Consider the following 20,519-nt stretch of genomic DNA (forward strand, 5'->3'; position numbering starts at 1 on the left):
AAAGTGCAACGCAAATAAAACTGACCTGACTTGACTTGAGATGCAAAATGAACATTGCTGGCATGGCATCAGAACTGGTCATAGATCAAAATCTATTAGAATTACAGAGTCATGGAAATGAAAGCTCACACTACAGCCAGTTAATTCCAAACAAAACAAGAGCGTAACATCAAGATATGCACATAATCTAATTATTAAAGTTAATCAAAGTGGTACTTAAATGACAGAAAGTGCACTTTATCTAACTAAGGGAGAACAGTATTAACTGCATGCACCTGCGCAGAAAAAGACATCAGACAAATCATTAAAATGAATCCGTTGAAAATTAAAGGACTGGCAGGAAGCTGTTTCCAGAAAGAGCACAGATGGCTTGTAATTATCATATAATTACTATAAACAAAGGGCTTTTATGAAACTTTGGGGAAGAGTTGGACACATAAGCATCGACCATAAAGTCCAAATTTTATTGCCATGTACAGTACCAGTCAAAAGTTTGGACATACCTTCTAATTCAATGTTTTTTCTTTATTTTTATTCATTAAAAGACGCTTCATGTCTTAAAGTAATAATGGATGTTGTTTCTCTTTACTTAGTCGAGTGGTTCTTGACATAATAGGGCTATTTACTGTATTTTTATTATTTACTATTTACTGTTTGATCTCAAACGTATTAAGAAGGCAAGAAATTACACTAATTAACTTTTGACGAGGCATACCTGTTAATTGAAAAGCATTCCAGGTGACTACTTCATGAAACTGGTGAAGATAAGGCCAGTCGTGTGCAAATCGTCATCAAAGTAAACAGTGGCTACTTTTTGAAGAATCTAAAATAGGAAACATTATATGAACACTCTGTTGTTTACCACATAATTCCATATATGTTCCATGTGTTATTTCATAGTTTTGATGTTTTCAGTATTGTTCTTTAATGTCGAAAATAGCCAGAATACAGAAAAACCCATGAATGACTCGGTGTATCCAAACTTTTGACTGGTACTGGACATATGATGTCGATGCAAATGCTAATACGATACAATTCACTGCAGTGTGGTTCGACACAATTTGATTCAATGCAATTCAAAGTGATATGATGCTATGCAATTCAATATGGTAGCTCTTCCTCCTCCATGATAATCCTCCATGTAACTCAAGGAGGGTCCAATGTGAGAAGAGACTTTTATTTTGAAATTTCATTGGTGCGATGGCCAGAGAACCACACTGACTTTTACTCTGAAATCCCATTTGTGTCACGATGAGTGAGTCACCACTGTTCTCACACAGTATACTCTTGTGTGACTCACCCACTCACCTCTACAACTTGCGCAAGACTTGACAAGAACTGGCCGGTGACATTAGTGGAGGTGTGACCGCATGCTTGAGAAACAGTTTAGAAAGGAGGATTCAATCTAAATCAGTGTTTTTTAATCCTCCTCCTTCTCCTGCCCCTTGCCCCGCTCCAAAAAAACCTGATTGAAATTAGTGTGATTAACATTCTCTTGATTAAATCAGGCATGCTCAGCTAATTAAAAGTGCCACTAATTAGTTCAGGCAGGTAAGTAGAACAGGGAAAGATGGTAAACATGTGAAGCAGGATTGAGAATCAGTGATCTAAATGTAAAATTATTAGTTAAAAATTATTGGTCACATTTCTAAATAATAAAGGCATAGGGTCTCTACTAATAGGGCGGCACGGTGATGTAGTGGTTAGCACGGTTGCCTCACAGCAAGAAGGGTTCGGGTTTGAACCCAGCGGCCGGCGAGGGCCTTTCTGTGTGGAGTTTGCATGTTCTCCCTGTGTCTGCGTGGGTTTCCTCTGGGTGCTCCGGTTTCCCCCACAATTCAAAGACATGCAGTTAGGTTAACATGGGGCGGCCTTGGGCTGAGGTGCCCTTGAGCAAGGTACCTAACCCCTGACTGCTCCCCGGGCGCTCTGGTGTGGCTGCCCACTGCTCTGAGTGTGTGCGTGTGTTCACTGCTTCAGATGGGTTAAATGCAAAGGATGAATTTCACTGTGCTTTAAGTGTGCATGTGGCGAATAAAGGTTTCTTCTTCTTATATATTAATAAATTGAATTTTACTGATGCAAAGATGTTAGAAAAAATGCATCCCGATTTCATCCCAAATTGTAGATGGTGCACACTTTTTTAACTGGAGTAATTGCATTATGAACCTTTAAATCAGTACACCAATGCAAATCTGTGAAGCTTACCAATCCTGACCTACAATAGTCAGTGGTGTGCTATAGAGATCTTGCAGTCATGTGACCGGAAAGTACACAGCCGCCATCTTGTCGGTAAAAAACACCGCTGAATACTGCTGCACTCGTGTACAGAATGGATCACTTTCAACCGACGGACTACATGGCTCATTTTTCTAATGAACAGATAACTAGATATATGTCTAAAATAAACGATCTACAGATTAGTGACCCTTATGGCTTACCGGACGGAGTTTTCACGACCGGATATTGAACTGCCAGCAGAATACCCAGACGTGTATAATTACCTCATTAACTTTCCCTCGCTGTTCAGTGGTGAAGCACTGCATGCTTATAAATCTCTGGACAGTTATCTTTACAGAAATTCAGGATTTGTCAGCGACTCAGATGTGGCATCTTGTAAACAAGAATCCTCATTGGACGGGTAAGTCACTTAAGTATTGAGTGTAGCACTGACCAGCCGATTATAGAATAGAATAAGGTAATTCCAGCTGTAATTCCAAATCGTCCGTCTTGTTTACCATGGATCTGGCGTTGGAGAGGTAGAGGCTTAGCAGTGGAGGTTTGAGTGGCTGTTTTCTGAGCTTAGTCAACAGGCCGGCTCTGCAGCCTCGCTTTTGCTTCCTCTCCCGGCGCCACCTACTTCGCTTTGCTTCCGATAACAATCCACGGAGACCCCGCTGGTCTCGCTATCTCGTCCGGAATGTTGTGCATGCGATGGAAATCGCTACAAACCGTCATTTTCTGCTGGAAACCCATGTCCAGTAAGTCCATACGGTTGTAGTGGATATTGAAGTCCGGTACAGACGAACAACATGCAAAAATACACACAAAAAACATAAAAAACGTGCACAGGTAGGGAGAGCTTGTAGCCGCAGCCGTTGTAGTAGAATTGTATATAGTAGGGTTTTCCAGAAGAAAAGGTAGAAGTAAAAGCAGAAGTAGAACGAGTAGAAGTAGAAGGCGGAAATATGGCGTTTGACTGACAAGATGGCGTCTGTCACAATCTGGATCGGCTGTGACGTCACATGCAAGTGCTCCATAGGGGCCTTTCACATGACGTCATCATAACTGCGGATTTGTTTATGTAGCCATATTGTTGGGCACAAGCCTTGTGTTTGTCAGTGGCTGGCACTGAGTGACTGTAAGCCCAATTCAGTAAACATCTACAGATAAACTTGTCGAAGTTACATCTAAAAGAACAATGCCAGAGACTTGTAGTGTTTTTGGATGTAATAACAGACGTGGAAATAAGCCTGGTTTAACTTTTCATTGCTTCCTGGCGAACCCAGAAAGACGAGAAAAATGATGAGCTGCAGTTAAACAGGACAACTGGATGCCAACATAGTATTCCCATGTGTGTGGAGAACATATTATATCAGGTTAGTATGAAAACCCTGTGCATCTGTTATTTCTCCTCACGCTTTTTCTAGCTCAAGGCCATTCAGTTATAAAAATCCCATAGATTTAAATCTAGCCCAGACATACTCAAGTTAACTTCAACAAGTCTGTAAGTTGACGTAACATGGACAGAACTTTGGTCTAGATAGTAAAGCTTTTAACAGGTTGCATGGTCTGGCACTACTCAGTATAGTCTACTGGTACATACTCAAGCATGTCATACTTAGCAGCTCTACTGCACTACTAACAACATGGCAAATGTCAAACGTATGAAGGTGAAAACATATATCTGGATGTCGACTTCGGACGCGATATACTGTACAGCATTAGCCCTAATGCTTGGCTCAACTAGCAGCATGTTTATTATATACTGATAACGTAGACAAGACTAAACACCATAAAATATGCTAGATCTAGGCCCTGGCTTGTTTATGATTATGATAAGTCCATGTTTGAGCTTACCTTTGTCATAATAAGGTATTTTTCTTGAACAGGAATTTTCCATAGCATTCCAGCACGAAACCTGCCTCGAAATATTGATAGGCATCTGTACTTTTGTATGCCTTCAGCATCTCCGGTGTATTTAGAAGTCCCAAATACTAAATAGTTCAGGATGTCATAGTGTCCCAAATCCGGCAGCTGGTTTGCTGTACACTTTTCAAACAGAATAAATACATTTGTGGGTAAATTATATGGATCTGTCATGCCTGCATGTTTCAGTTTTTGGATGTAATGCGATCTGCTGGTATAGTCTAAATTTTTAACAGTTTCAGAGAGATTGTACTGACTTCAGTCATCTCGATTTTCATTATTAACTGCCACGGCTATATTTCTTTGTTCTTTGCAATATGGTGGATGCTGCGTGATAAACAAAAATCTATAACGTCAGTGAAAAGCCCCTATAAAAACTGTTACTCTGATTACATTGAACTGAACTATCACAATCCTATTGCTAGTGGACACAGACAAGGAACACATAGTCTGCATGACCACAAAGCCATCACAGAACAATACCATCCACATCAGATCTGCTAGATTGCTAGGTAGTTAATGTTAAAGCCCACACAACTGTGAAATTGCTAAATGTTAGGCAAAAAAAAAAAAAAAATGCAGCTAAATGTGATGTTTTGTCTTCTTTTTTAGATATCTGCCTCAGTTTTAGGGCAAATACGTGAGTTCATCATGCAGGAAGACAATGTCCAAAAACACACTGCCAACCCAGCAAAGGACTTCATCAAGGGGAAAAAGTGGAAGACTGACCAAGTCAATCAGCAGACTGTAACCCAATTAAACATGTATTTCATCTCCTGAAGACACAACTGAAGGGAGAACCCCCTCCCAACACATAACAACCAAGAGAGTCTACGGTATGTTACAAGCCTGGAAAAACATTGCAAAAGCACAATGCAACAGTTTGGTGATGTCAGTGGTTTACGCTTGATGCACTTATTGTGTTATTTACTTTAAGTCTATCAGTTCTAATACTTTTGCTCACCTGAAATTTAAATGGTCTTCCACCAAAGGTGCCATGTTCTAACTCGTCACACCAAACACTCTTACGTAAAACAAGACCAAGTGTTTGGAATTTATATTTACACTTAATTCACTTACATATTTAAGAAGTAAGGGAAAAAAGTCACTCTTTTCAATGTAACAAAAATAATGTGAATATTGTAAACTTTCAGTTAATAAAAGTACGTGTGGCAGCAAGGGCGTGATTAATCGTCGGCTGTGAACAGCCAGGAATCAGGCTGAACCAGTGGGTAACATGATGAGTTACACCTGTGTTGAATTACTGGCTGTCTATTAATGTGTCTGTGTGTCTTTCAGATGGCCAGTAACGAGAGAGAGAGAGAGAGAGAGAGAGAGAGAGAGAGCGCTATGCGCCTCAATGTGGTGTGTGTGTGCGTGTGTGTGAGCATCCCATCAGTTATACTAGTATCCCATCAGTTTTACTAGCCGAAGCAACTTGTAATCCTGGACGGCTTTATCTTTGATGACTTAAATGTCCAAGTCACTATCGTAGTTCATTGACTGAGTTAAAGGATCATGAACTGAGGCGATAGTTTCTTTGTCTGTTCAGGAAATGACAGAGGTTACCGGTGTATCGTTATCAGTATCCGCCCACTGGCTCGCTATGTTTTCTAAATCTTCACCATTCAGTTCATTCATGTGTTGCAAATCACCGATGATGTCAGCAATCATTTTGTCCTTTTATCAATCCTTTAATCACTGTTCTTGATAATTGTTAGTGATAAACGTGTAAGCTGGGCTCATGAACTTGACTGCGGACTTGATTACTTACTTGTCTCTGGGGGGGAAGAGGCCACATAGCTCACTGATGTTTTTTTTGAAGACTGTGACTCATTGTCACTAAAGGCGGGGGACACGAACTTAGTGATATGTGAAAGCTCATAGTAAAAGAGTTCACTATAACAGAATTGCAGTGTATCAGGAAATGCAAGCTGAAACTAGAAATCTGAAATTGTCACTGACAATTTCAAGTCTTCATCTATTTCAAACATAAACTGACAACCTTAACGTTAACAGTCTCACACCATTTGCCTCACGACAATCGCCTCACGACATTCACCTAGCGCCCAAAGCTGTCTGAGGACTACAGTTGACTTGCTAACTTGAAGACTGCAGTTGTCATGAACAGTTTTGCACTCAAGTGTCCATCAGTGAACAGTTTATAACTTCAACAAAACAGACTTCATGTTAAAACTATAATAAATTTCCTGGTTACACAGTTGTACTTTGTGACTCTATAGGACACAGTTATAGAAGTGAGTTATTTATAATCACTTTGTCTGTTATCACCCAAATGAGGATGGGTTCCCGTTTGAGTCTGGTTCCTCTCAAGGTTTCTTCCTTATGTCATCTGAGGGAGTTTTTCCTCACCACCATCGCCACAGGCTTGCTCATTGGGGATAAATTAAGAATAAAATTAGCTCATGTTTGAAGTCTTTAATTTTCTGTAAAGTTGATTTGTGACAAATGTCTGTTGTTAAGAGCGCTACACAAATAAACTTGACTTAAATATCATGCCTGCTAATAAACACTCTTCCTGCACTTAGATCCGTCTACTGCCGTCTATCTTGTAGTGTCCTGATCCCCAGATCTTTAACCCAGCCACATATAAAAAGTTGTTCACCTCCATAGTCTTTCAGGTTTTCATCTGTGTATCCGTGTAGAACAATGTCTGTAGCACCAGGTAGTTTGAGATGTCGGGGAACTCAACGGATGGATAATTTTCCAACTCATAGGAAGAATCCTGGCGGCACGGTGGTGTAGTGGTTAGCACTGCCACCTCACAGCAAGAAGGTCCGGGTTCGAGCCCCGTGGCCGGCGAGGGCCTTTCTGTGCGGAGTTTGCATGTTCTCCCCGTGTCTGTGTGGGTTTCCTCCGGGTGTTCCGGTTTCCCCCACAGTCCAAAGACATGCAGGTTAGGTTAACTGGTGACTCTAAATTGACCGTAGGTGTGAATGTGAGTGTGAATGGTTGTCTGTGTCTATGTGTCAGCCCTGTGATGACCTGGCGACTTGTCCAGGGTGTACCCCGCCTTTCGCCCGTAGTCAGCTGGGATAGGCTCCAGCTTGCCTGCGACCCTGTAGGACAGGATAAAGCGGCTAGAGATAATGAGATGAGAGATGAGGAAGAATCCTTCTTTGTTAGTGTGTAAGGATCCAAACCATTGAGTGGTTTCTATATCCACTTCTTTTGAGGGTACTTCTTGGTTTTAATAACTTGTTTGTTTGCTGAACACAAACATGGCAATAAGTTCTTGTGTTAATGGACCAGACTCCACTTTTGGATCATTAATCCCTTTTGACAGAGAATGCCTTGCGTGCATGGTTTTATGTTTGCTTCTGTCACATCCATACAGTTTTAAATACAACACCTACAATTAAAAACAGTTTGTTTTTATTGCATTTATTTAATTCCTGGGCTCCCGTCTGTAACAGGGAGTGAAGCTGCATTCCACTAATACACTTTACAATAGATTATTAGATTCTAATAGAATAAATGAGCCAAAATAATTGGGGATCTTTTCTAATGGGCCCCGACTCGTTACAAGTATGACTAGGTGGGCCTTAAAGTCAAAAAGGTTGAGAACCCCTGCCCTAAAATATCTGTACATATAAACAGCTGATGAAATTAGTGCATTAAAAACTGAAAATGACCCTGACCTCAGAAAGTAGGTCAAAGGTCAAATCTGGCAGTCGATTCAGGTAGAATGGGTATATATTTGGGGTAGTTTACAATAACATATTATCAGCCAAAAACATTATTTCATGGTGAAGATAATATTTTTGTCTATTTTGATAGTTTTTCAGACTTTTGACCTTGACCTAGATCTGAAAATACAACCCCGATTCCAAAAAAGTTGGGAAAAAGTACAAATTGTAAATAAAAACGGAATGCAATAATTTACAAATCTCAAAAACTGATATTGTATTCACAATAGAACATAGACAACATATCAAATGTCGAAAGTGAGACATTTTGAAATTTCATGCCAAATATTGGCTCATTTGAAATTTCATGACAGCAACACATCTCAAAAAAGTTGGGACAGAGCAATAAGAGGCTGGAAAAGTTAAAGGTACAAAAAAGGAACAGCTGGAGGACCAAATTGCAACTCATTAGGTCAATTGGCAATAAGTCATTAACATGACTGGGTATAAAAAGAGCATCTTGGAGTGGCAGCGGCTCTCAGAAGTAAAGATGGGAAGAGGATCACCAATCCCCCTAATTCTGCGCCGACAAACAGTGGAGCAATATCAGAAAGGAGTTCGACAGTGTAAAATTGCAAAGAGTTTGAACATATCATTATCTACAGTGCATAATATCATCAAAAGATTCAGAGAATCTGGAAGAATCTCTGTGCGTAAGGGTCAAGGCCGGAAAACCATACTGGGTGCCCGTGATCTTCGGGCCCTTAGACGGCACTGCATCACATACAGGCATGCTTCTGTATTGGAAATCACAAAATGGGCTCAGGAATATTTCCAGAGAACATTATCTGTGAACACAATTCACCGTGCCATCCACCGTTGCCAGCTAAAACTCTATAGTTCAAAGAAGAAGCCGTATCTAAACATGATCCAGAAGCGCAGATGTCTTCTCTGGACCAAGGCTCATTTAAAATGGGCTGTGGCAAAGTGGAAAACTGTTCTGTGGTCAGACGAATCAAAATTTGAAGTTCTTTATGGAAATCAGGGACACCGTGTCATTCGGACTAAAGAGGAGAAGGATGACCCAAGTTATCATCAGTGCTCAGTTCAGAAGCCTCCATCTCTGATGGTATGAGGTTGCATTAGTGCGTGTGGCATGGGCAGCTTACACATCTGGAAAGACACCATCAATGCTGAAAGGTATATCCAGATTCTAGAGCAACATATGCTCCCATCCAGACGACGTCTCTTTCAGGGAAGACCTTGCATTTTCCAACATGACAATGCCAAACCACATACTGCATCAATTACAGCATCATGGCTGCGTAGAAGAAGGGTCCGGGTACTGACCTGGCCAGCCTGCAGTCCAGATCTTTCACCCATAGAAAACATTTGGCGCATCATAAAATGGAAGATACGACAAAAAAGACCTAAGACAGTTGAGTAACTAGAATCCTACATTAGACAAGAATGGGTTAACATTCCTACCCCTAAACTTGAGCAACTTGTCTCCTCAGTCCCCAGACGTTTACAGACTGTTGTAAAGAGAAAAGGGGATGTCTCACAGTGGTAAACATGGCCTTGTCCCAACTTTTTTGAGATGTGTTGTTGTCATGAAATTTAAAATCACCTAATTTTTCTCTTTAAATGATACATTTTCTCAGTTTAAAGAATATGGGACATGGATTTTTTTCTGGGTATAATTATGTATAAAGGACATAAGAAATGTCATCTAAATCACTGCAGGGCGTCAAAAATGTGAAACTCATCACATTATTCAACTTTTTTATACATCAGCGTAAAACAATGATTCGTTAATTAGCTAGGTGGTCACGTGACCCGTGACGTCGCAAAAACTTTCCAAGGAGCCAGCACTTGGGAATCTAATGTAAACAGGTTACCGAAATGGACACCATCGACAGTGACATTCCCGATGTTTCACAGAGATGTGAAGTTAGACCCTATCAATTCGAACCGGTAGCTGGAAATTCACATGAACATGGATCTTGTCTTTACTCTGACGGGTCAGATGATTCTGAGAGTGAGAGTTCATTCAATCCCCATGAAACTGAAAGCGGTCGGCTTGATAACACTTCCTGGTAAGTTAAAAACAATTCTGCTCAAAGGCTAATGATCTGTTGAAAGAAGTATTATTTTTGTATCATACATTGAAAGTTCATCATAGATCTAGCTAAAGTCCGTTGCAAACTAGTTTTTTTTTGCTGATATTTTTCGAGATTGATTGAGATACAATGCTTCCAGAGTCCGAGATGAAAACATTCAAAATGGCGAAATGAGGCAGAATTATGATAATCAATAATTGATACACCCAAAATTATAATACTAATCCTTACCGCATGAGGCCCATGATAAAACCACACTTCCAGGAGGGGCTGCCGTCTGCCTCCCAAGCCGGCCGAGAGTGCTCCTCGTCGGGCACGGCCAGGCGGGCGAATGCCCTGGTCCGTCCGCCCTGTCTAAAAAATAATGGTACAACTCCAAGTGAAGGTATCAATGCGCTGTCGAAGCGCGCAGAAGGTGTTAGTACGCCTGTCATTATAGTGCGGCCTTTCCATAGCATAGAAAATCGCCACGTTTCAATTTGTGTAACTGAACTTTGTTTCATGTCACTGGTCATATAAACCTATGTAAACAGGAAAAACGCGGAAGAGTTTGGTCGCATCTAACTACAGCCCCAAAAAATACCATTGGCCATGCTGAGCTTAGCTACATTGGTAACAGGATTAACAGCACGTCTGACTGACTGGGAGGTCGCAATACACCATGATGTTCAATGTACGTTAAACACTCTAAAAACGAAACAGTTTTCTTGTCATCCAAGACACAAAAACTATTTTGTCGCATTCGTCATCATCACGATTCACACTTCTCCATATTCATCTACCCGCTTGTGCTGTACCCGAAAGTTTTTGTGACGTATGATCACGTGACAGCGGCTCTTCCGGTTGTAAAATATGCATATCGGAGCTCGAGCAAAAATGCCATATAATCATCACGAATATAACGATTTTGCTGCATTTAATAGATAATTTTGTATTTGTTGATGCAATTATTTCATATTTTTAATGGAAAGAAACTGATATAGCGTGCATTTATGTTTCATGTCCCATGTCCTTTAAACATTTGATATGTCATCTATGTTCTATTCTGAATAAAATATGGAATTTTGAAACTTCCACATCATTGCATTCCGTTTTTATTTACAATTTGTACTTTGTCCCAACTTTTTTGGAATCGGGGTTTTATTAGAGAAAAACATGCAATTTGACAATACAAATAGAAAGAGCATTTGTAAATTATATTTAGTGAATAATATATTTCATTTATGTTGAGGTTTAAGCTAAAAGTAGACAAAACACCAATGCAAAAGTTCCCAAATGTGATAACCATCACATTTGGGAACTTTTGTAATTGTTACATAGCTTTTGGTAAAATACATCAATGTCAATAATCTACAAAAGAATATGCACTAAAGAAAAAATACAAGGTCATTGTATGTAAATATTAAACTATTTTTCTGATTTTTTGAAAATAGTGCAGTCATAAACAGAAAATGACCTTTTTGACCTCAAAATGTTTGGGGTAGTTTACTACAGCATATTATAAGCCAAAATCAATATTTCCATGGTGAAATGGCTATATTGACCATTTTTGCGAAATACATTAAATTTCGCAAAATATATTGAATTAAATATTTCGATAAAGACTTCTTTACCAAAGAAGAACCTGCACTGGTCCAGAGCAAATGACAACTTTTGGCACCAATGGTGTTTTTGAACATGTTGTCGTTTTGGCTATTGAGGAAACAAACTGTTTTTGAGCGCGGTCCAGAACATGTCACTTTCTGCTTGACTGACATCGATGCTTTTTGCGCACATCATTTGTTCATATAAAATCAAGGGAGAAATCCTTAAATCTTTAGTAGATAATGTAATAAATGAAATGACATTTTCAACAAAAACCACATAAAATATGCTCCAAGACCTTGAAAAATAGGTCAAGGTCACTCACCTTGGGTCAGTGAGCTTCTGTTGTCCATGGCTACCAAAAATGAATAAATAAATAAATATCAGGTGTAGTGGTTAGCACTGTCACCTCACAGCAAGAAGGTCCTGGGTTCGAGCCCAGCGGCCAGCAAGGGCCTTTCTGTGTGGAGTTTACATGTTCTCCCTGTGTCTGTGTGGGTTTCCTCCGGGTGCTCCAGTTTCCCCCACAGTCCAAAGACATGCAGGTTAGGCTAATTGGTGGCTCTAAATTGACCGTAGGTGTGAATGTGAGTGTGAATGGTTGTCTGTGTCTATATGTCAGCCCTGCGATAACCTGGTGACTTGTCCAGGGTGTACCCCGCCTCTCGCCCATAGTCAGCTGGGATAGGCTCCAGCTTGTCTGCGACCCTGTAGAACAGGATAAGCAGATACAGATAATGAATGGATGGATATTTCAGTTTTGGAAAATATGTAATCCTCAGGGTGGCACGGTGGTGTAGTGGTTAGCGCTGTTGCCTCACAGCAAGAAGGTCCGGGTTCGAGCCATGTGGCCGGCAAGGGCCTTTCTGTGCGGAGTTTGCATGTTGTCCGCGTGGGTTTCCTCCGGGTGCTCTGGTTTTCCCTACAGTCCAAAGACATGCAGGTTAGGTTAACTGGTGACTCTAAATTGACTGTGGGTGTGAATGGTTGTCTGTGTCTATGTGTCAGCCCTGTGATGACCTGGTGACTTGTCCAGGGTGTACCCCGCCTCTCGCCCGTAGTCAGCTGGGATAGGCTCCAGCTTGCCTGCGACCCTGTAGAAGGATAAAGCGGCTAGAGATAATGAATGAATGAATGAATGAATGAATGTCAAAAAAATGAAAAGGTTTTCCCATCACATTTGCGCTCTGAACATGCAGCGTGCCCAAGACTACCATGTGCAGCACGCACTGCAAAGACTAATCACGATGCATCTGTTCCTGATCAGAGCACAATTATGGTGCGCACATATAAAGACTCTGCAAGCACCCAGACTTTGTGAAGTATCCACAGCTTTCCTGCGTGAGACAATGGGGGTCGCCATGGCACTTGCCTCTCCCAGATGCTGGTCTTTGATTTCTAGTTTATCCAAGCAGCTATGGCTGAGGGAGCTGAACGTAGGCAAGCGGAGCTAGCTACAACAACCATGTTTTAGTCAGAGAATAACGTCTTTTTATATGATGTCTTTTTCTGGTTCAACGTGTGCCGTCGTCGGGTGCACAAACAACTCGTGAAAGCTTAAAGATTTTATCAATTGAATCTGTTTTTAGTACAAATGCAGCACGGCACGGTGCTGTAGTGGTTAGCACGGTCGCCTCACAGCAAGAAGGTTCGAACCCAGCGGCCGGCGAGGGCCTTTCTGTGTGGAGTTTGCATGTTCTCCCCGTGTCTGCATGGGTTTCCTCCGGGTGCTCCGGTTTCCCCCACAATTCAAAGACATGCAGTTAGGTTAACGTGGGGCGGCCTTGGGCTGAGGTGCCCTTGAGCAAGGTACCTAACCCCTGACTGCTCCCTGGGCGCTCTGGTGTGGCTGCCCACTGCTCTGGGTGTGTGTGTGCGTGTGTTCACTGCTTCAGATGTACGGTATTAAATGCAGAGGATGAATTTCACTGTGCTTGAAGTGTGCATGTGACAAATAAAGGTTTCTTCTGTTTCTTCTTCAAATGGACTCGCAAGACATGTTGTTCAGCACCATACACTGCTCATCTGTACATGCGATTCGTGTCTTTCCACTAACCACTGCATTTTGGATCTGAATCAACATTAATTCTGTGTAACTGTGGTTTAGATATTGTACATTATTCAAACATTAAACTACATTACAGTCATTCAGCTGACGTTTTTATTCAAAATGACTAACAATAAGTGCATATAGCCAAGAGAATCCAAGAGCCACCAGTGCTGAAACACTAGTGTAAACAAACAGCCTACAAATACCATCCAATATCTGGAATGATCAGGGTAGTTAAGAAGTTGAAGAAGCTTGGACAAATACATAGACAAGGAATTATTTAAGTATGGTACAGGATAAAGCGGCTAGAGATGAGATGTTTATTGTTTCCAAAATTTGACAGCATCTGCATTAAAATGGTTAGCCTGTGCTTCTCTGACCTCGTTTTTTATTCTTGAGCCAATAGATATACATATTGAGCCTATGGTATTTGGCAGACGCTTTTGTCCAAAGCAACTTACAATATATAAACACTACATTATTAGTAAACCAATACAATAATACAGTCACTCTACTCTGACACAGCCGACCTTCCAGATGACAGAATCTGCATGACTGCAGGATTTCCTTTTTTTTTGCTCTGGCTCGGTTCAACCTCAGCCTTTAACCAAACAAACTCGCCCTCTCTTTTACACGTAATTTTGCCAATTTTATTACTGTGTAGATAATTGTATGCCTCTGTGCTTTTGCAGTTCCTTAGCTCCTCGCCATCAACGCCCTCACTAAGAATAAAATAACTGACAGTGTCAACGTAGCTGATGTCGGGCCACAACTTCATGTCATCGATCCATTCCGTGAGGGTAGACAGACGGGGAACTTTGATCGTATTATCCCCAAAGCATGTCAGAAAATCAGACCCGTGTAACCATCTTTTCGTCATCTTTGAGCTTAACTACCTGGCAGTTAGCGTTAGCTCCAAAGTCAACACAGTGGAGCGGAAGAAAGAGACCGGCTTCCACTATGACACAGCAATGAATCATAGGAAAGGTCAGAGTGCAGGAAAATTGTGGATATGTGTTGTTCCCAGTATGGTGGCATGGAGGTGTAGTGGTTAGCACTGTTGCCTCACAGCAAGAAGGTTCTGGGTTCGAACCTCATGGCAGACCTCACGCCTTTCTGTGTGGAGTTTGCATGTTCTCCCCATGTCTGTGGGGGTTTCTGTTGCTCCAGTTTCCCCCACAGTCCAAAGACATGCAGGTTAGGTAAAATACCCAACCACTGGGGTTGCTGTGATCCCTTAGTGCTGATCCCAAGCCCAGATAGATTGGGAAATGTTATGTCAGGAAGGGAATCCGGGTGTAAAACCTATGCCAAATCAAATGTGGAAAAAAGATCTGCTATGGTGACCCCTAACATAAGCAGCTGAAAGACAAAGAAGATGTGTTGTACCCAGTATCTCACATTTACTAAGCCTTGTATTGTTTTGTGCTTCTCTGGCTATTGACTCTATTTTCTGTTTACCTCGACTCTGTTTTATGATTGCCTCCGTTGCTCTGTTTGCACTTCGTACAACCCGTGTCTGCTTCACGACCCTGCCCTTGTCTTACAGTTTTGTATTGTTTGCATGTCTGTAAATAAATTCTTCCTGCACTTACATCTGCCCAACTGCCTGCATTAGTGACGATCGGAAGAATGTGGTTTTGTCACCCAGCCCTATCTGACACAACGTTGCCCATCTCACATTGTCCACAAACCTCTTTGTGACTTTGCAAAGGAAACAACACTGAGTGTGGTCTTCATCCACTTCCTGTGTGTATCAGTTATCGAGTCATTGCACACTTCAGTAAGAGGAATACAGAAATGTGAAGACAAACACTCTACTGTTGTCTTTTCAAATACAATATATAGCACAGGACTTGTCAGTCAAAGCAATGGGTAACTCCCTCCAGGCTTTTATATATAAGGATATCAGGGTGTCTGCTCTTATACTATATTGTCATATATTGTATATTGTATCAAGTATAGTCTGTTGGCAGACATTTCTAGCTCCAGTGTGAAATATCCTGCTGCAAGCTGTATTCTCTCAATACAATGTAATGGAGAAATTCTCTGAAGGCAAAAAATGTACAGAGATGCAATGGTCACAAATTCCTACTTTAAAAGAGATATGCAGAACCATGGCCTCACTTTTTGTTTATAAATGCCTTGAGACCTCAAAAATGGCATAGGAATAGTTTTAAGCATTAACAATAAATCTAATATAGTAATTTTTATGATTAAAATTATTCATATAGGTAGCGGTCTGAGTGAATGACCTTGACATCTGTGACGTCACTACAGGAAGTCTATCGGTCTCATCCCCATTTCCGCTATACTAAAACACACAGCTGACTGCAACTTCAAGCTCCCATTTTGAACTAATTTATCACCATGCCACAGAGATGTGTTGCTAGCGGGTGCAGCAACATGACAGAAGGTGGATTTACGTTGCATTCATGGCCCAAGAATGTTCAAACTGCAAAGATTTGGATGTGTTTTGTGAGAAGTTCACGGGCACATTGGGCGTCTACGAAGTGGTCTCTCCTCTGCTCGGCACATTTTACTGAAGACTTGTGAGAGACCTCTGATCTGTTGAGGAGTTTTGGCTATAAGCCCGTATTGAAAGAGGGTGCAGTACCAACAATTAAAAGGGGAAGAAAGGGCAATATATATGGTTGCTGATGTGACAAAGTAACATATTCTTAAGTATTCTATCAAATTTATGTACTAGAAAACAACGAAATATCTTGGTAATTGTAAATATAATAGTCGGTACGCTAAACCGCACAAGAGTCGCCATTTTTAAAAGACCGTTACGTCAGCCCTACCCACTGCACTAGGAGAGAAGCGTGTAATTATGGCGTCAGGCGCATCAACTGAAAGCGACAGCTCTGTCGAATCATATGAAGAGATCCCGCAAGACACATTGCAAGCAGGCTATGGCTTAGAAGGGTACCAGTTTGAACCTAGGAGAGGTACTCTCGACTCCGGTGATGACGAAAGAAGAGAAGAAAGCTCGAACTCGCTTGGTGTTTTTCAGCGGAAACGAGTGAAAAGACACGTCTGGAGGATCGTTATGCTTTCCATCGGTCCTGTTATTACACCCGAAAGCAACACACTGTGGCATTGTGTAGCCGATCACTTACAATTCATCCTACTTTCCGATTCACACAACTGGGCACATACATACATACATATGTCATGAGTGTTACGCAGAGAAAATGAACGTGCATTCTGATTGGATAAAATTAATATCATGGCGGGCTGTTCAAACTGCGGAAATAGTTTGCTCGAGCTACTTTCAAAACACTATAACTTTCCAACCTTAGAACAAAAAACTTTTGTAAGTCTTGAATAAGGTTCGTCAATGTGTGTTTTATTGTTATATTTACTCTATATATTGCCCTTTCTTCCCCTTTAAAGGAAAATAAAACTACAAGAAAAGGAAAGTAAGTTCAGTTGCACCAGTTCTCCTGGAGTGTGAGCCAAGGGTTGTTGCTAAAACCCGGGACGGAACTGGACGGGACGGGACATATTATTGCTCGGGCAGTGACCTCCCTGTGGTTGTTGCTAAAACCAGTGACATCCCATCCCATCCCGGGTTTTAGTAATTGCCTGAGCCGAGCACTAACGGCGGAGTACTCAGTATGGAGAAAATGGAGAAGGAGTGGACCAACCGTCTGATTTCTCCGCTGGATATGCTTGCCTCAGCAGTAATATCTCGCCCTTACGTGTAAGAAGTGAATAAATGGAGAACTGAATGAACAACTGAAAGTCAGATTGCTTCAAAACAATCGGCCACAAGATTGGCCTTCAAGAAGCGAGAACACAGACGGGTAAACTGTGACTCTCATTTGGATACAAAACAACAAAAACAACAACACTCATTGTTTACCTGCATTTAGATTAATACATGTAACTTGTATTGTGTATTTAAGTTACCTGTATAAGATTATTTGATTTGCTTCAGAATGTGATCGTCTCAGTTCATCTGATTGCATAAGTTATAACACATATCCTGTTTTAATGAGAGTCAACCCACAATCAGTGAAGTCAAATCGGTCTTAGTTGAGCAAGTCAGCAACGGTATTTCTTACTTTAACCATAAATTTTTATTTATATGACTTTGGTCTATAGCTGTCAAAGGCCTCGACCTTAAAACCGGTTCCTGCTGTGACGTCACGCAGTCAGGGCTGGCTGGCTCAGCAGGGCAGCTTGAATGGCAACTTTGCGGTCAAGTTTAACTCTCAAAAATATATATTTTTTATTCCCATTTATACAGCATACAAGAGTCAAGGATGGCGATACTATCCACTCATAAATGTATTTAAAAATAAAGGTTCTGCGTATCTCCTTTAAGTGCTACTCAGCTGAATAGCATTCAAACAGGCCAACCACCACAGTGGTGTGACCAATATTGGAATGGTGGGATACTATGTATAATAAGATTTGAGATATTTATATCCTGAACATGATGTTCTATGGGTATAGATGATGAAGTTGCCAGAATAACTAGTTATAGATATTTAATGATAAGTATAACTATCTAACTATATCTAAACAATGTTTATTCCTCAGTTACACAATCAAAACATTACGTATCATGTCTTACACCACCTAATATCACCCTAAAGGCATTCGTACTACAGCAGGGAGGCTGATTTTGCTGTATTTACTGTCATTTAATAGTACTCTTTGGGAAAGTTGTGTATTGCATTACTCTCGAAGACCTCAAGAGTGACATGTTCATTTTTGTACTGATACAATAAATGGCAACGTTAGCTAGCATCTTGTTTTGCATCTTGTCCAAGCATCTTGTTTTACATAGACTATATTTATATAGTCAGTATTCAGGACTGACTATATATAACCACCCTTTATAGTCGTGATGAGCAGAGAAGCATCTGAGACTGCACAACACATTGACTCTTGAGGCAGATGGGCAACAACAGCAAAAGACCCTACACCTTTCAGCCAAGAACAGGAGGCTGCAGTGGGTACAGGCTCAAAGAAACTGGTCAGTTGAAGGAAAAAAAAAAAACAAGTGATGTTTTTCCAATCTTCGACTGTCAAGTATGAGATACTTCTTTTTGCCCACAAAACCATTTGCCAATCACTGTTTGTTTGTTCTGCATTCTGATGTTTGATGTGAATATTACTTGAATATCGGTGTCTGGATGATTGTATGCATTGTGCTTCTGCTACATGATTGGCTGCTTGCATAAAGGACCAGGTGTACTTGTGTTCTTAGTGAAGTGACCGGTGAGCACATGTGTATAGGTTATACGATGCCATATAATTATTTTGCGTATAGAAATGCCAGAACGTTCTTAATGAAATCCATCAAGAGCAAAACCAACCATTTGGTTTAATGTTTCAGATAAAGTTCTGATAGTACATAGACTGTGCATTCAAGGGATAACATGGAAAAAAGCACAACTAAGACTTACCAGTTCCACTGATCCATAGTGCTTCCGGCTAAACTCACCCCTCCTGCAGCCCAGGTCTTCAGACGCAGAACTGAAAAACACACACAGCACACAAAGCTGATCACAAGGGCTTCAGAAGTGTAAAATATCACTCCATATAATGTTCATACACACAGGTAAAGGCGTAAATAAGAACTGGATATTGGCTACACTGGACATATTAGATGGCTCTTGGCTCTTGCCTCATAGTTTCAATTCTCCAAACAGACCCTTGAGCCAAGGAGCAATTTCAAATGCATTTGTAGTGTGTTTGTTTAATTTAGCTGATAGGGGACTGATTTGAAGAAATACAGTGTCTTACAAAAGTATTCATCCCCCTTGGTGTTTGTCCTGTTTTGTTGCATTACAAGCTGGAATTAAAATGGATTGGGGGGGAGCACCATTTGATTTACGCAACATGCCTACCATTTTAAAGCTGCAAATTGTTTTTTTTTTTGTGACACAAACAATAATTAAGATGGAAAAACAGAAATCTGGAGTGTGCACAGGCATTCACCCCCTTTCATATGAAACCCCTAAATAAGAGCTGGTCCAACCAATTCACTTCATAAGTCACATAATTAGTTGGTTAAGATCCACCTGCGTGCAATCAAAGCATCAAATGATCTATCACATGATGTCTGTACAAATCAACCTGTTCTGGAAGGACCCTGACTCTGCAACACTACTAAGCAAGCAACATGAAAACCAAGGAGCCTCCAAACAGGTCAGAGACAAAGTTGTGGAGAAGTATAGCTCAGGGTCTCGTCTCGTCTCGTCTTCTTCCGCTTATCCGGGACCGGGTCGCGGAGGCAGCAGTCTAAGCATGGAAGCCCAAACTTCCCTTTCCCCAGACACCTCGGCCAGCTCCTCGGGAAGAACACCGAGGCGTTCCCAGGCCAGCCGAGAGACATAGTCCCTCCAGCGTGTCCTGGGTCTTCCCCGGGGCCTCCTCCCGGGGGGACATGCCTGGAACACCTCCCCAGGGAGGCGTCCAGGAGGCATCCGAAAAAGATGCCCGAGCCACCTCAGCTGGTTCCTCTCGATGTGGAGGAGCAGCGGCTCTACTCCGAGCTCCTCCCGAGTGACTGTGCTTCTCACCCTATCTCTAAGGGAGCGCCCAGCCACCCTGCGAAGGAAACTCATTTCAGCCGCTTGTATCCGCGATCTTGTTCTTTCTGTCATTACCCAAAGCTCATGACCATAGGTGAGAGTCGGAACGTAGATCGACCGGTAAATTGAGAGCTTCACCTTTTGGCTCAGCTCCTTCTTCACCACGACGGACCGGTAAAGCGACCGCATCACTGCGGAGGCTGCACCGATCCGCCTGTCGATCTCACGCTCCATCCTTCCCTCACTCGTGAACAAGATCCCGAGATACTTAAACTCCTCCACTTGAGGCAGGACTTCTCCACCAAACTGGAGAGGGCAAGCCACCCTTTTCCGGTCGAGAACCATGGCCTCGGACTTGGAGGTGCTGATTCTCATCCCAGCCGCTTCACACTCGACTGCAAAC

At 41.5% G+C, this 20,519-nt stretch overlaps 1 protein-coding gene across 5 annotated transcripts in view; it reads right to left on the minus strand.

The window, feature by feature from the left end:
• Nucleotides 1-20,519, minus strand: part of garnl3 (GTPase activating Rap/RanGAP domain like 3) — a 323,893-nt gene that overhangs the window by 150,751 nt on the left and 152,623 nt on the right. For all 5 annotated transcript variants that reach the window (XM_060913215.1, XM_060913211.1, XM_060913214.1 and 2 more), the window contains one exon: nucleotides 18,986-19,055. In XM_060913215.1, coding sequence (XP_060769198.1) covers nucleotides 18,986-19,055 — 70 coding nt within the window. The remainder of the gene's footprint in view (nucleotides 1-18,985; nucleotides 19,056-20,519) is intronic.

This window comes from Neoarius graeffei, chromosome 28, assembly GCF_027579695.1.
Source record: "Neoarius graeffei isolate fNeoGra1 chromosome 28, fNeoGra1.pri, whole genome shotgun sequence".
Lineage (NCBI taxonomy): Eukaryota > Metazoa > Chordata > Actinopteri > Siluriformes > Ariidae > Neoarius > Neoarius graeffei.